This window comes from Carcharhinus amblyrhynchos, unplaced genomic scaffold (genome assembly GCF_965287045.1).
Source record: "Carcharhinus amblyrhynchos unplaced genomic scaffold, sCarAmb.v2.hapA chromosome_114, whole genome shotgun sequence".
NCBI lineage: Eukaryota > Metazoa > Chordata > Chondrichthyes > Carcharhiniformes > Carcharhinidae > Carcharhinus > Carcharhinus amblyrhynchos.
Window position 1 is genome coordinate 288,621 of NW_027649854.1, and position 16,380 is coordinate 305,000.

Below are 16,380 nucleotides of genomic sequence, written 5' to 3' on the forward strand. Positions count from 1 at the left end.
CCAATGTGGCCTCACTTCTTGTTGGCCTATCCACATATTGTATCAGGAAACCCTCCTGCACACACTGTACAAAAAGTGTCCCATCCGAACTATTCATATATATATTCATAAATATAAATATTCATACATATATTCGAACCATTCAAACATCAGGTCACCTCTCAACCTTCGTCTCTCCAGGGAAAAGAGTCCCAGCTCCCTCAACCTAACTTCATAAGGCATGCCTCCCAGTCCAGGCAACATTCTTGTAAATCTCCTCTGCACCCTCTCAATAGCTTCTACATCCTTCCTGTAGTGAGGCGACCAGAACTGCGCACAGTACTCCAAGTGGGGTCTGACGAGGCTCTTATAAAGTTGCAGCATTACCTCCCGACTCCTAAACTCAATCCCTCGATTAATGAAGGCCAGTACACCATACGCCTTCTTGACCACATCCTCCATCTGCGAGGCTGATTTAAGAGTCCTCTGGACCCGGACCCCAAGATCCTTCTGCTCCTCAACACTGCTAAGACTCCTTCCCTTGATATTGTACTCCTTCATCCTATTGGTTCTGCCAAAATGGACCACTACACATTTATCTGCGTTGAAGTCCATCTGCCACTTCTCCACCCAGTCTTGCATCCTATTTATGTCTCGCTGCAACTTCTGACATCCCTCCAGACTATCAACAACACCTCCAACCTTCGTATCGTCGGCGAACTTACTAACCCATCCCTCCACTTCCTCATCCAGGTCATTTATGGAAATGACGAACAGCAAGGGTCCTAGAACAGATCCCTGGGGCACTCCACTGGTGACCGACCTCCACAGTAAAAAGTCTGACAACACCAGGTTTAAGTCCAACTGATTTATTTGATAGTAAGCTCACGAGCTTTCGGGGTTAGCCCCTTCGTCAGGTGAATGGAGAGTTCTGGCCTCGGACAGAGCATATAAAGCACAGACAGTTTACAGATTACTGATTAAAATGCAAATCTTTACACCTAACCTGCTGTTCAAGTCTTAAAGTGGCTGACAATGTGAGTGGAAGGAGCACTGATCACAGGTTAAAGAGACGTGTATTGTCTCCAGACAGTACAGTAAGTGAGGTTTTGAACTTGGCCAGGTTCCGCACACATGAGGACGGTCTCAACAAGGATCTTGGGTTCATGTCACACTATCTGTAACCCCCGTGACTTGCCTGGGTTTGCAAAACCTCACTTACTGTACTGAATGGAGACAATACACATCTCTTTAACCTGTGATCAGTGCTCCTTCCACACACATTGTCAGCCACTTTAAGACTTGAACAGCAAATTAGGTGTAAAGATTTGCATTCCAATCAGTAATCTCTAAACTGTCTGTGCTTTATATGCTTTGTCCAAGGCCAGAACTCTCCATTCACCTGACGAAGGGGCTAACCCCGAAAGCTAGTGAGTGCACTATCAAATAAATCGATTGTACTTAAACCTGGTGTTGTCAGACTTTTTACTGTGTTTACCCCAGTCCAACGCCGGCACATCCACATCATGACCGACCTCCATGCAGAAAAAGACCCATCCACAACCACTCTCTGCCTTCTGCAGGCAAGCCAGTTCTGGATCCACAAGGCCAAAGCCCCTTGGATCCCATGCCCTCTCACCTTCACAAGAAGTCTTGCATGGGGGACCTTATCAAATGCCTTGCTGAAGTCCATGTAAACCACGTCCACCGCTCTTCCTTCGTCAATGTTCGTAGTGTTGACGAGCAGAGAGATCTCGGGGTACATGTGCATAGCTCTCTGAAAGTTGGCACCCAGGTTGATAAGGTTGTTAAGAAGGCGTACGGTGTGTTAGCTTTTATTGGTAGAGGGATTGAATTTCGGAGCCGTGAGGTCATGTTACAACTGTACAAAACTCTGGTGCGGCCGCACTTGGAGTATTGCGTACAGTTCTGGTCGCCGCATTATAAGAAAGATGTGGAGGCATTGGAAAGGGTGCAGAGGAGGTTTACCAGGATGTTGCCTGGTATGGTGGGAAGGTCTTATGAGGAAAGGCTGAGGGACTTGAGGTTATTTTCATTAGAGAGAAGAAGGTTACGAGGTGACCTGTTTGAGGCATACAAGATGGTCTGGAGGGATGTCAGAAGTTGCAGCGGGACATAGATAGGATGCAAGACTGGGCGGAGAAGTGGCAGATGGACCTCAACGCGGATAAATGTGTAGTGGTCCATTTTGGCAGGACCAATGGGATGAAGGAATACAATATCAAGGGTAGGAGTCTTAGCTGTGTTGAAGAGCAGAAGGATCTTAGGGTCCGGGTCCATAGGACTCTTAAATCGGCCTCGCAGGTGGAGGATGTGGCCAAGAAGGCGTATGGTGTACTGGCCTTCATTAATCGAGGGATTGAGTTTAGGAGCCGGGAGGTAATGCTGCAACTTTATAAGACCCTTGTCAGACCCCACTTGGAGTACTGTGCGCAGTTCTGGTCGCCTCACTATAGGAAGGACGTGAAAGCTATTGAAAGGGTACAGAGGAGATTTACAAGGATGTTGCCTGGATTGGGAGGCATGCCTTGTGAAGATAGGTTGAGGGAGCTGGGACTCTTCTCCCTGGAGAGACGAAGGTTGAGAGGCGACCTGAGGTTTATAAGATGTTGAGAGGAATAGATAGGGTGGATTAGAACATAGAACATTACAGCGCAGAACAGGCCCTTCGGCCCACGATGTTGCGCCGACCAGTTAAAAAACAATGACCCTCTAACCTAAACCAAACCCTTTCCATCCATAAACCTATCCACGGATCTCTTAAACGCCCCCAAACTAGGCGCATTTACAACTGCAGCAGGCAGGGCATTCCAATCCCTCACCACCCGCTGGGTAAAGAACCTACCCCTGACATCCGTCCTATAACTACCACCCCTTAATTTAAAGTTATGCCCCCTCGTGCTAGCTTTCTCCATCCGAGGAAAAAGGCTATCACTGTCCACCCTATCCAAACCTCTGATCATCTTATATGTTTCAATAAGGTCCCCTTGCAGCCGCCTTCTTTCTAATGAAAACAACCTCAAATCCCTCAGTCTCTCCTCATAGGACCTCCCCTCCATACCAGACAACATCCTGGTAAACCTCCTCTGCACCCTCTCCAAAGCCTCCACATCCTTCCTATAATGTGGGGACCAGAACTGCACACAATACTCCAAGCGCAGCCGCACCAGAGTTTTGTACAGTTGCAACATGACGCTGCAGTTCTTAAATTCAATCCCCCTACCTCCGATTCTCAGAGGCTGTTTCCCAGGGCTGAAATGGTCGCTATGAGAGGACACAGGTTTAAGGTGCAGGGAAGCAAGTACAGAGGAGATGTTAGGGGTAAGTTTTTCACTCAGAGGGTGGTGAGTGAATGGAATCGGCTGCCGTCGGTGGTGGTACAGGCGAACTCGCTGGGGTCTTTTAAAAGACTTCTGGATGAGTACATGGGATCTAATGGGATTGGGGGTTATAGATAGGTCTATGGCTTAGTAGGTGTAGATGTGATCGGCACAACTAGTGGGCCGAAGGGCCTGTTTGTGCTGTAGTGTTTCTATGTTCTATGATCAAAGGATTGGATAGGGTGGACAGTGAGAGCCTTTTACCTCGGATGGTGATGGCTAACACGAGGGGACATAGCTTTAAATTAAGGGGTGGTAATTATAAGACGGATGTCAGATGTAGGTTCTTTACTCAGGGGGTAGTAAGGGCGTGGAATGCCCTGCCTGCAGCAGTTGTGGACTCGCCAACTTTAAGGGCGTTCAAATGGTCAGTGGATAGGCATATGGATAACATTGGAATAGTTTAGGTTAGAGGGTCATTAGATTGGTTCCACTGGTGAGCGCAACATCGAGGGCCGAAGGGCCTGTACTGCGCTGTAATGTTCTATGTGTTCAGTCACATTTTCAATGTACTCAACTCGGCTCGTAAGGCACGGCCTGCCCTTGACAAAGCCGTGCTGACTATTTCTGATCACACTAAACTTCTCTAAATACTCATAAATCTTGTCCCTCAGAATCCTCTCCATCAACTTACCAACCACTGAGGTCAGACTCACCGGTCGGTAATTTCCCGGGCTATCCCTGTTCCCTTTCTTGAAAATAGGAACCACATCCGCAATCCTCCAATCCTCCGGAACCTCTCCCGTCTCCATCGACGATGCAAAGATCATCGCCAGGGGCTCTGCAATCACTTCCCTCACCTCCCACAGTAACCTGGGGTACATCCCATCCGGACCCGGTGACTTATCTATCTTGATAAAATTTAAAAGTTCCAACACATCCTCTTTCTTAACGTCCACGTGCTCAATCTTTTCAGTCTGCCGCAAACCTGTAGTACAACCTCCCAGATCACTTTCCACCGTGAATACCGAGGCAAAGTACTCATTAAGCACCTCTGCCATTTCTTCCGGTTCCACACAGACTTTTCCCCCTTCACCTTTTATAGGTCCTATCCCTTCTCTTCTCATCCTTTTACTCTTCACATATTTGAGGAACATAGAACATTACAGTGCAGAACAGGCCCTTCGGCCCACGATGTTGCGCCGACCAGTTTTTTTAAAAAAAACACTGACCCACTAATCTAAACCAATCCCTTTTTGTCCATAAACCTATCCACAGATCTCTTAAACGCCCCCAAACTAGGCGCATTTACAACCGCAGCAGGCAGGGCATTCCAATCCCTCACCACCCTCTGGGTAAAGAACCTACCCCTGACATCCGTCCTATAACTACCCCCCCTTAATTTAAAGCCATGCCCCCTCGTGCTAGCTTTCTCCATCCGAGGAAAAAGGCTATCACTATCCACCCTATCTAAACCTCTAATCATCTTATATGTTTCAATAAGATCCCCTCTTAGCCTCCTTCTTTCCAGCGAAAACAACCTCAAATCCCTCAGTCTCTCCTCATAGGACCTCCCCTCCATACCAGGCAACATCCTGGTAAACCTCCTCTGCACCCTCTCCAAAGCCTCCACGTCCTTCCTGTAATGGAAGGCCTTGGGATTCTCCTTAATCTTACCCAACAAGGCCTTCTCATGTCCCCTTCTGGCTCTCCTAATTTCCTTTTTAAGCTCCTTTCTACAAGCCTTATACTCCTCTAGATCCTTAACATCTCCTAGCTCTCTGAACCTTTTGTACACCTTTCTTTTCTTCCTGACTAGGTTCATCACAACCTTCGTGCACCACGGTTCCCGCACCCTACCAAAACCTCCTTGTCTCATCGGAACATTGTCGTGCAGAGCTCCAGACAAACATTCCTTGAAAATCCACCACCTTCCTTCTGTACTTTTCCCCAAGAACACCTCCTTCCAGTTTACTCGTCCAATTATCTGCCTGATGTCTTCATATTTCCCCTTACTCCAGACAAACACCTTCCTAGCCTGTCTGATCCTATCTCTTTCCAATGCTATCGTGAAGGAGATAGAATTATGATCTCCATCCCCGAGATGCTCTCCCACCGAGAGATCCGTCACCTGTCCTGGTTCATTAGCCAGCACCAGGTCAAATACAGCCTCTCCTCTCGTAGGCTTATCCACGTACTGTGTCAGGAACCCCTCCTGAACACACCTAACAAACTCCTCCCCATCCAAACCCCTTACCCTAGGGATGTTCCAGTTGATGTTTGGGAAATTAAAGTCTCCCATCATGACAACTCTGTTATTACTACATCTCTCTAGGATCTGTTTCCCTATCTGCCCCTCAGCTTCCCTGTCACTATTGGGTGGCCTATAGAAAACACCCAGCAAAGTTATCGACCCTTTGCTGTTCCTAACTTCCACCCACAGAGACTCTGTAGACAGTCCCTCCACAGCATCCACCTTCTCTGCAGCCATGACACTGTCCCTGATCAACAGTGCCACTCCGCCACCTCTTTTGCCCCCCTCCCTGTCCTTCCTGAAGCATCTAAATCCCGGCACCTGCAGTACCCAGTCCTGTCCCTGAGACATCCAAGTCTCTGTAATGGCCACCACATCACATTCCCAAGCAGCAATCCATGCCCTAAGCTCATCTACTTTATTCACTACACCCCTGGCGTTAAAATAGACACACCTCAGACCCTCGGTCTGGGGACTTCCCTTCTCCATCACCCGTCTAACCTCCCTCTCATACTGTCTACAGTCCTTCTCGACCTGGGAGCTAATCTCCTCGCTCTCAGTCAGTTTGGGGGGAGAGAGCGCAGGGTGTTTGGGGGGAGAGAGCGAGGCGTTTGGGGGGAGAGAGCGCAGGGTGTTTGGGGGGGCGAGAGCGCAGGGTGTTTGGGAGGGCGAGAGCGCAGGGTGTTTGGGAGGGTGAGAGCGCAGCGTGTTTGGGGGGGGCGAGAGCGCAGCGTGTTTGGGGGGGCAGAGAGCGCAGTGTTTGGGGGGAGAGAGCGGGGCATTTGCGGGGGGCGAGAGCGCAGGGTGTTTGGGAGGGCGAGAGCGCAGCGTGTTTGGGGGGGCGAGAGCGCAGGGTGTTTGGGGGGAGAGAGCGGGGCATTTGGGGGGGCGAGAGCGCAGGGTGTTTGGGAGGGCGAGAGCGCAGGGTGTTTGGGAGGGCGAGAGCGCAGGGTGTTTGGGAGGGTGAGAGCGCAGCGTGTTTGGGGGGGGCGAGAGCGCAGCGTGTTTGGGGGGGCAGAGAGCGCAGTGTTTGGGGGGAGAGAGCGGGGCATTTGCGGGGAAAGAGCGGGGCGTATGGGGGGGAGAGAGCGCAGGGTGTTTGGAGGGCAGAGAGCGGGGTGTCTGTGGGGAGAGAGCAGGTTGTTTAGGGGGACAGAGTGGGGTGTCTTGGGGGGGAGCAGGTTGTTTGGGGCCAGCAGGATCGGGATGGGGGTGAGTGTCTATGTGGAGGATAAGAGTCTGTGGGGCTCCATTAACCTTCCTGTTTTCCCATTCAGTTCTTGCGGAAATGCGCAGCTGCTTTGCTCTTTCTCCGCCTGTGTCCTTGACGGTCAGTTTTCCAATTGGAGCCCCTGGACTCCCTGTTCCCGAAGCTGTGGCGGGATTGGCCACATGATGAGATCGCGTGACTGTTCAAAGCCAGCACCAACCAATGGAGGAAGAGACTGTGTTGGACCTCGTGTCGATTTCAAATTCTGTTCAACTGCGGAGTGTGAAGGTGAGACGGGGAGAGGGAGAGGGAGAGAGGGAAAGAGAGAGGGAGAAGAGAAGAGAGAGGCGGGGAGGGAGAGAGGGGGGGAGAGACAGAGAGAGAGACAGGGAGACGGGGAGACAGAGGCAGAGGGAGAGAGACAGGGAAACAGAGAGGGAGATGGCGAGAGAGAGGTGGGGAGATGGAGAGAGAGCGAGACGGAAAGAGAGAGATGAAGAGAAAGAGATGGAGGGATGGAGAGAGAGACGGACTGAGTGATTAAAGTAAAATTTATTTATTAGTCACAAGTAAGCTTACATTAACATTGCAACGAAGTTATTGTGAAAATCTCTGTCACCACACTCCGGCATACGCTGAGGGAGAATTTAGCACAGCCAATGCACCATAACCAGCACGTCTTTCAGACTATGGAGGAAACCGGAGCACCCGGAGGAAACCCACGCAGACTTGAGGAGAATGTACAAACTCTACACAGACAGTGACCTGAGCCGGGAATCGAACCTGTGTCTCTGGCACTGTGAGATAGCAGTACTAACCACTGTGCTGCTGGAGAGAGAAAGGCAGACAGAGAGAGGGAGATTGGCACACGGGGCAGGGGGAGAGTGGTGCACGGGGCAGGGGGAGAGTGGGGCGCGGGGCAGGGGGAGAGTGGTGCACGGGGCAGGGGGAGAGTGGTGCACGGGGCAGGGGGAGAGTGGGGCGCGGGGCAGGGGAGAGTGGGGCGCGGGGCAGGGGGAGAGTGGGGCGCGGGCAGGGGGAGAGTGGGGCGCGGGGCAGGGGGAGAGTGGGGCGCGGGGCAGGGGGAGAGTGGTGCACGGGGCAGGGGGAGAGTGGGGCGCGGGGCAGGGGGAGAGTGGGGCGCGGGGCAGGGGAGAGTGGCACGCGGGGCAGGGGGAGAGTGGCATGCGGCGGGGGGAAGAGAGAGAAAGTGAGTGATGGGTGGCTAATGCACTGCATTGCAGTAACTAATGACCAGCGACTAGCCAACACTGAGCTGCTGTGTGTCTGTCCCCAACCCAGGAAGACTCCCATGCCCCCAACCCAGGAAGACTCCCATGCCCCCAGTACGTGACCTCTTTTATGCCCCGATCATCCCATTGGCCATGTGACCACCTGGTCCACATCTTTCCCATTTAATTTGGGATAACTGGTCGTTTCGAGGTATAATAGTGTAAGTGGACAGGTGTGAGGTGTAAGCTATTCCCAGGATCCGCGGTTAAACAGGTTAACAACACGTAACTATTTATATTGTGCAAAATGCAACCTGACTGCAGTTGCTGTATGGCCCATCACGTCTCATCCCCCCTCTTTCCCCCTTTATCCCCCTCTTTCCCCCTTTATCCCCCTCTTTCCCCCTTTATCCCCCTCTTTCCCCCTTTATCCCCCTTTATCCCCCTTCATCCCCCTTTATCCCCCTTCATACCCCTTTATCCCCCTTCATCCCCCTCTATCCCCCTTCATCCCCCTCTATCCCCCTTCATCCCCCTTCATCCCCCTCTATCCCCCTTCATCCCCCTCTATCCCCCTTCATCCCCCTCTATCCCCCTTCATCCCCCTCTATCCCCCTTCATCCCCTCCATCCCCCTTCATCCCCCTTCATCCCCCTTCATCCCCCTCTATCCCCCTCTATCCCCCTTCATCCCCTCTATCCCCCTTCATCCCCCTCTATCCCCCTTCATCCCCTCTATCCCCCTTCATCCCCCTCTATCCCCCTTCATCCCCCTCTATCCCCCTTCATCTCCCTCTATCCCCCTTCATCTCCCTCTATCCCCCTTCATCTCTCTATCCCCCTTCATCTCTCTATCCCCCTTCATCTCTCTATCCCCCTTCATCTCTCTTTCCCCCTCATCTCTCTTTCCCCCTCATCTCTCTTTCCCCCTCATCTCTCTTTCCCCCTCTTTCCCCCTCTTTCTCCCTCTTCCTCCCTCTTCCTCCCTCTTTCCCCCTCTTCCTCTTTTAAAAAGGAAAGTTGATTTGTAGATTAGTTGATCAGATTGCCCTGTTTCTGAATGGTTCAGGTGCCCTGGGTGTGTGTGACTGTGCCAGTTGACGATACCCTTGGGATGGTGAACTCAGTGTGGATGGCATCAGGTGTCCTTTCAGTGTGAACATAAGAATATAAGAAATAGGAGCAGGAGTAGGCCATCTAGCCCTTCGAGCCTGCCCCCCCATTCAGTAAGATCATGGCTGATCTGAAGTGGCTCAGTTCCACTTTCCTGCTTTCTCCCCATAACCCTTAATTCCCTTGTCTACCAAAAACCTATCTACCCGCGTCTTAAATATATTTAGCGAGGTAGCCTCCACCACCTCAACGGGCAGAGAATTCCAGAGATTCACCACCCTTTGAGTGAAGAAGTTCCTCGTCAACTCCGTTCTAAACCGCACCCCCCTTGTCTTGAGGCTGTGCCCTCTAGTCCTGCTGTCCTTTCTGAGCGGAAGAATCTCTCTACCTCTTACCCTATCCATCCCTTTCATTATCTTATACGTCTCTATAAGATCCCCCCTCATCCTTCTAAACTCCAACGAGTACAGACCCAGTCTATTTAGTCTCTCTTCGTAGGAGTCTTAGTAGTGTTGAAGAGCAGAAGGATCTCGGGGTCCGGGTCCACAGGACTCTTAAATCGGCCTCGCGGGTGGAGGATGTGGTCAAGAAGGCGTATGGTGTACTGGCCTTCATTAATTGAGGGATTGAGTTTAGGAATCGGGAGGTAATGCTGCAATTTTATAAGACCCTTGTCAGGCCTCATTTGGAGTACTGTGCGCAGTTCTGGTCGCCTCAATAGGAAAGACGTAGAAGCTATTGAAAGGGTACAGAGGAGATTTACAAGGATGTTGCCTGGACTGGGAGGCATGCCTTATAAAGTTAGGTTGAGGGAGCTGGGACTCTTCTCCCTGGAGAGACGAAGGTTGAGAGGTGACCTGATAGAAGTTTGTAAAATGTTGAGAGGAATAGATAGGGTGGATTCTCAGAGGCTATTTCCCCGGGTTGAAATGGTCGCTACGAGAGGACACAGATTTAAGGTGCGGGGAGGAAAGTACAGAAGTGATGTTAGGGGTAAGTTTTTCACTCAGAGGGTGGTGAGTGAATGGAATTGGCTGCCGTCAGTGGTGGTGGAGGCAAACTCGCTGGGGTCTTTTAAAAGACTTCTGGATGAGTATATGGGGTTTAATGGGATTGGGGGTTATAGATAGGTCTATGGATTGGTAGGTGTTGATGTGATCGGCGCAACCCGTGGGCCGAAGGGCCTGTTTGTGCTGTAGTGTTCTATGTTCTATAGTCTAACCCCCTCATCTCCGGTATCAGCCTAGTCAACCTCCTCTGCACTCCCTCCAAGGCCAGAATATCCTTGCGCAAGTGCGGCGACCAAAACTGCACACAGTACTCCAGCTGCGGCCTCACCAGTGCCCTGTACAGTTGCAGCAAGACCTCCCTGCTTTTATATTCTATCCCCCTCGCTATAAAGGCCAACATCCCATTCGCCTTCTCGATCACCTGCAGACTGGGTTTTTGCGACTCATGCACAAGGACCCCCAGGTCCCTCTGCACCATAGCATGCTGCAGCTTTTTGCCTTTTAAATAATAATCCCTCCTACTATTATTCCTGCCAAAGTGGACAACCTCACACTTGCTAACATTATACTCTATCTGCCAGGTCCTCGCCCACTCACTCAGCCTATCCAGATCCCTCTGCAGACTTTCCACACCCTCCGCACAATTTGCTTTTCCACTCATCATCGTGTCATCAGCAAATTTCATCACCCTACACTCAGCCCCCTCCTCCAGATCATCTATATAAATGGTGAATAGCTGAGGCCCCAGCACCGATCCATGTGGCACTCCACTAGTCACCAACCGCCAACCAGAATAGCACCCATTGATACCAACTCTCTGCCTCCTATTAGACAACCAATCCTCTATCCATGCTAACACCTTACCCCCAGCTCCATGCCCCCTAACCTTCTGAAGCAACCTTTTGTGTGGGACCTTATCAAAAGCCTTTTGAAAATCGAGGAACACCACATCCACCAGTTCCCCTCTGTCTACCGCACTAGTCACATCCTCATAGAAATCCAATAAATTTGTCAAACCCGACTTCCCCATAACGAATCCGTGCTGCGTCTGCTCTATCGAATAATTCTTCTCTAGTTGCATCGCTATTTCTTCTTTGATGACGGATTCAAGCATTTTTCCACAACAGACGTTAAACTGAATAAACTAGGCTTGTACTCGTTAGAGTTTAGAAGAATGAGGGGAGATCTCATTGAGATATATAAGATGATGAACGGGATGGATAGGATAGAGGCGGAGAGACTCTTCCCGCTCAGAAAGGATAGTAGGACCTGGGGGCACAGCCTCAAGATAAAGGGGAGGCGGTTTAGAACGGAGTTGAGGAGGAACTTCTTCACTCAAAGGGTGGTGAATCTCTGGAATTCTCTGCCCATTGAAGTGGTGGAGGCTGCCTCACTAAATATATTTAAGACGCGGGTTGATAGGTTTTTGATAAGAGAGGGGATTAAGGGTTATGGGGAGAGGGCGGGAATGTGGAACTGAGCCACGACAGATCAGCCATGATCTTATTGAATGGCGGGGCAGGCTCGAGGGGCTAGATGGCCTACTCCTGCTCCTATTTCTTATGTTCTTATGTTCTAACCAGCCTATAATTCCCTGCCTTTTGCCTGCTACCTTTTTTAAACAGCGGCTTAACATTAGCTGTTTTCCAGTTTTCCGGCACTTCCCCGGAGTCCAGCGAAGTTTGGTAAAGTGTGTCCGGTGGCTGTATCACCTTCTGGAAGGGCCTCTGCTTCCATTGGCAATAGGGGGCCAAGATTGGCAGCTGGGTGTCGGGGGTCGGGTGGTAGTTGATGATGGTTGATGTGCCGTCCAGGTACCTGCAGTTAGTGAATGGTTTGATCAGCACGAGCACACTCAGAGCAGACCACATGGCTGTTGGCCGTGGGTCATGGCTTTTCCCATCTGGATACTGCCCTCCCCAAGGGGCCAGTTCAGGGATTCTTCTGCCCTGTACCTGGGTACTTCCATCCCAAGTGCCCTGTGTGGAGTTGCTGGGTGTTGTACCTTGAGTGAGATGGGGATGGCGAATCCCAGGCCACACAGTATCAGTTTGTCTTGTACAGTTAACTCCTCTCTCTCTGTCAGAGAAGGATGTGCAGAGCTTGTGAGAAATTCCTTTGAGGACTTGGGGTAACCTTTCACAATAACCTGGTGGAACTGGTTGCATGTGGGACACCCTTCAATTCCTCAATTCAACTAAAGTACCTGTACGGTCATGATGTCACACAGAATTAGGAGGGCTAAAAGGGGTTGTGGAATGTCTTTAACAAACAGGGTGAAGGATTTTCATGCATCTATTAGGAGCAAATGGGGTGTAAGGGAAAGAGCAGGTCGACTAAGAACTGTGGAGAGAGGTTATGTGTGCAGCCACAGGAAGTGGGTGAGATCTTTAATAAATACTTTGTATCGGTATTCACCAAGGAGAAGGACATGTTGGATATTGAGATCAGAGATAGGTGTGTGAACACTCGAGAGAATGAAAATATATCGAAGGAGAAAGTGTTGAGCATCCTAAATTACATTAAGGTAGACAAGTCCCCGGGGCCAAATGGGGGTTTATCCAAGGGGATAGAGGCAAGGGGGGAAATGGCTGGAGACTTAAAGAGATCTTCACATCCTCTTTGACCACAGGTAGAGTTGTTCCCTTGTTTAAGAAAGAAAGCCGGGATAATCCAGGAAATTATAGGCCAGTGAGCCTGATGTCAGTGGTGGAGAAGCTTTTGGAGAAGATACTGAGGGACAGGATATTTGTACACTTGGAAGAAAATGAACTATTTAGTGACAGGCAGCAGGTTTTAAACGGGGAAGGTCATGTCTCACTAATAGAGATGACAAAGTTCATTGATGAGGGAGGGGCTGTGGATGTGGTTTCTTTGGACTTTAGTAAGGCATTTGACAAGTTTCCACATGGCAGACTAATACAAAAACTAAAATCAGATGGGATTCAGGGTGGGCTGGCTGGATAGATACAGAACTGGCTGGGTTATAGAAGACAGAGAGTAACAGTGGAAGGGTGTTTTTCAGAATGGAGATCTGTAGCTAGTGGTGTTCATGATGTGGAGGTGCCGGCGTTGGACTGGGGTAAACACAGTAAGAAGTCTGACAACACCAGGTTAAAGTCCAACCAATTTATTTGATAGTAAACTCACAAACTTTTGGGGTTTTCCCCTTCACCTGAGTTTACTATCAAATAAGTTGATTGGACTTTAACCTTGTGTTGCTAGTGATGTCCCGCAGGGATCAGTGCTGGGAACTCTGATGTTTGTAGCATATAGAAATGATCTGGAGGAAAATGGAGTGGTCTGATTAGAACAAAGAACAAAGAAAATTCCAGCACAGGAACAGGCCCTTCGGCCCCTCCAAGCCTGCACCGACCATGCTGCCCCCGACTGAACTAAAACCCCCTACCCTTCCAGGGACCATATCCCTCTATTACCATCCTATTCATGGATTTGTCAAGTTGCCCCTTAAAAGTCACGACCGTATCCACTTCCACTCCCTCCCCCGGCAGCGAGTTCCAGACACCCACTACTCTCTGTGTAAAAAATCTACAGTAGTCATGATGTGGATATGCCGGCGTTGGACTGGCGTAAACACAGTAAAAAGTCTGACAACACCAGGTTTTAGTCCAACCGATTTATTTGATAATATACTCACAAGCTTTCGGGGTTAGCCCCTTTGTCAGGTGAATGGAGAGTTCTGGCCTCAGACAGAGCATATAAAGCACAGACAGTTTAGAGATTACTGATTAGAATGCGAATCCTTACACCTAATCTGCTGTTCAAGACCTGAAGTGGCTGATAATGTGAGTGGAAGGAGCACTGATCACAGTTTAAAGAGATGTGTATTGTCTCCAGACAGTACAGTAAGTGAGGTTCTTTAAACTGTGATCAGTGCTCCTTCCACTCACATTATCAGCCACTTCAGGTCTTGAACAGCAGGTTAGGTGTAAGGATTCGCATTCTAATCAGTAATCTCTAAACTGTCTGTGCTTTATATGCTCTGTCTGAGGCCAGAACTCTCCATTTACCTGACGAAGGGGCTAACCCCGAAAGCTTGTGAGTATATTATCAAATAAATAGGCTGGACTAAAACCTGGTGCTGTCAGACTTTTTACTAAAAAATCTACCTCATACATCTCCTTTAAACCTTGCCCCTCGCACCTTAAACCTGTGCCCCCTAGTAATTGACTCTTCCACCCTGGGAAAAAGCTTCTGACTACCCACTCTGTCCATGCCCCTCATAATCTTGTAGACTTCAATCAGGTCTCCCCTCAACCTCCGTCGTTCACTGAGAACATAAGAACATAAGAACATAAGAAATAGGAGCAGGAGTAGGCCATCTAGCCCTTCGAGCCTGCCCCGCCATTCAATAAGATCATGGCTGATCTGTCGTGGCTCAGTTCCACTTTCCCGCCCTCTCCCCATAACCCTTAATCCCCTCTCTTATCAAAAACCCATCAACCCGCTTCTTAAAAATATTTAGCGAGGCAGCCTCCACCACTTCAACGGGCAGAGAATTCCAGAGATTCACCACCCTTTGAGTGAAGAAGTTCCTCCTCAACTCCGTTCTAAACCGCCCCCCCTTTATCTTGAGGCTGTGCCCCCTAGTCCTACTGTCTTTTTTGAGCGGGAAGAGTCTCTCCACCTCTATCCTATCCATCCCATTCATCATCTTATACGTCTCAATGAGAACAAACCAAGTTTCTCCAACCTCTCCTCACAGCTAATGCCCTCCATACCAGGGCAACATCCTATTGATAACACTAAGCAGTTTTTACATGCTCTATATCTGCCCGCGCCCAAGAACGCTTCTGCTCTCACAGCACAGAACCCCTTTTATACCCACATTAGACCAGGTAGCCATTTGGACAGTGGGATACAATGGACAAATTGGGGGGAAGAGAGAGAGAGAGAAATGGGTGACTGAGAGGGAGAGGGATAGGTGAGGAAGAGAGAAAGAGAGAGAGATGGGTGAGTGTGAGGGAGAGAGAGAAAGAAATGGGTGACTGAGAGGGAGAGAGATGGGTACATGTGAGGGAGAGAGAGACAGATTAGTGAGAAGAATTCCCTGTGAACCCCATGGTTCTCATTCTCCTCTTGTGTCGGCTGTGCTGAAGGCTGGAGATGGAATGTGAGGAATCTTCCCAAATCCCGCTAATGGCTTCTCTTTCTTTCAGTATCCATATCGACTGGGGAGCCTCCCACTGGTTTACCAGGTAATGGCACAGATACATCACCTGAGCGCAACATGAAATCACCAACTTCCCATCTTCAACCTTCCCACTGTCACTCTCTCTCTGTCACTCTCTCTCTGTCACTCTCTCTCTGTCACTCTCTCTCTGTCACTCTCTCTCTGTCACTCTCCCTCTCTCTCTCTGTCACCCTCTCTCTCTCTCTCTGTCACTCTCTCTCTCTCTCTCTGTCACTCTCTCTCTCTCTCTCTCTGTCACTCTGCCATAGAAACATAGAACAGTACAGCACAGTACAGGCCCTTCAGCCCTCAATGTTGTGCCGAGCTATGTCCAATCCCAAGATCAAGCTATCCCACTCCCTATAATTCTGGTGTGCTCCATGTGCCTATCCAATAACCGCTTGGAAGTTCCTAAAGTGTCCGACTCCACTATCACAGCAGGCAGTGTATTCCACACACCAACCACTCTCTGAGTGAAGAATCTACCTTGGACATCCCCCCATATCTCCCACCATGAACCTTACAGTTATGCCCCCTAGTAACAGCTACATCCACCCGAGGAAATAGTCTCTGCATGTCCACTCTATCAAACCCCCTCATCATCTTATAAACCTCTATTAAGTCGCCTCTTATCCTCCTCCGCTCTAAAGAGAAAAGCCCCAGCTCCCTCAACCTTTCCTCATAAGACCTACCCTCCAAACCAGGCAGCATCCTGGTAAATCTCCTCTGCACTCTCTCCAATGCTTCCACATCCCTCTTATAGTGAGGTGACCAGAACTGAACACAATATTCCAAATGTGGTCTCACCAAGGTCCGGTATAGTTGCAGCATAACCCCACGGCTCTTAAACTGAAACCCCCTGTTAATAAACGCTAACACACTATAAGCCTTCTTCACGGCTCTATCCACTTGAGTGGCAACCTTCAGAGATCTGTGGATATGAACCCCAAGATCTCTCTGTTTCTCCACATTCCTCAGAACCCTGCCGTTGACCCTGTAATCTGCATTCAGGTTTGTCCTACCAAAATGAATCGCCTCTCTCTCTCTC

At 49.8% G+C, this 16,380-nt stretch overlaps 1 protein-coding gene across 1 annotated transcript in view; it reads left to right on the top strand.

The window, feature by feature from the left end:
- Window positions 1–16,380, top strand: part of sspo (SCO-spondin) — a gene marked incomplete at its 5' end in the record, with an annotated part of 592,643 nt that overhangs the window by 288,143 nt on the left and 288,120 nt on the right. The window contains 2 exons of the mRNA XM_080183006.1: window positions 6,852–7,072; window positions 15,319–15,357. Coding sequence (XP_080039132.1) covers window positions 6,852–7,072; window positions 15,319–15,357 — 260 coding nt within the window. The remainder of the gene's footprint in view (window positions 1–6,851; window positions 7,073–15,318; window positions 15,358–16,380) is intronic.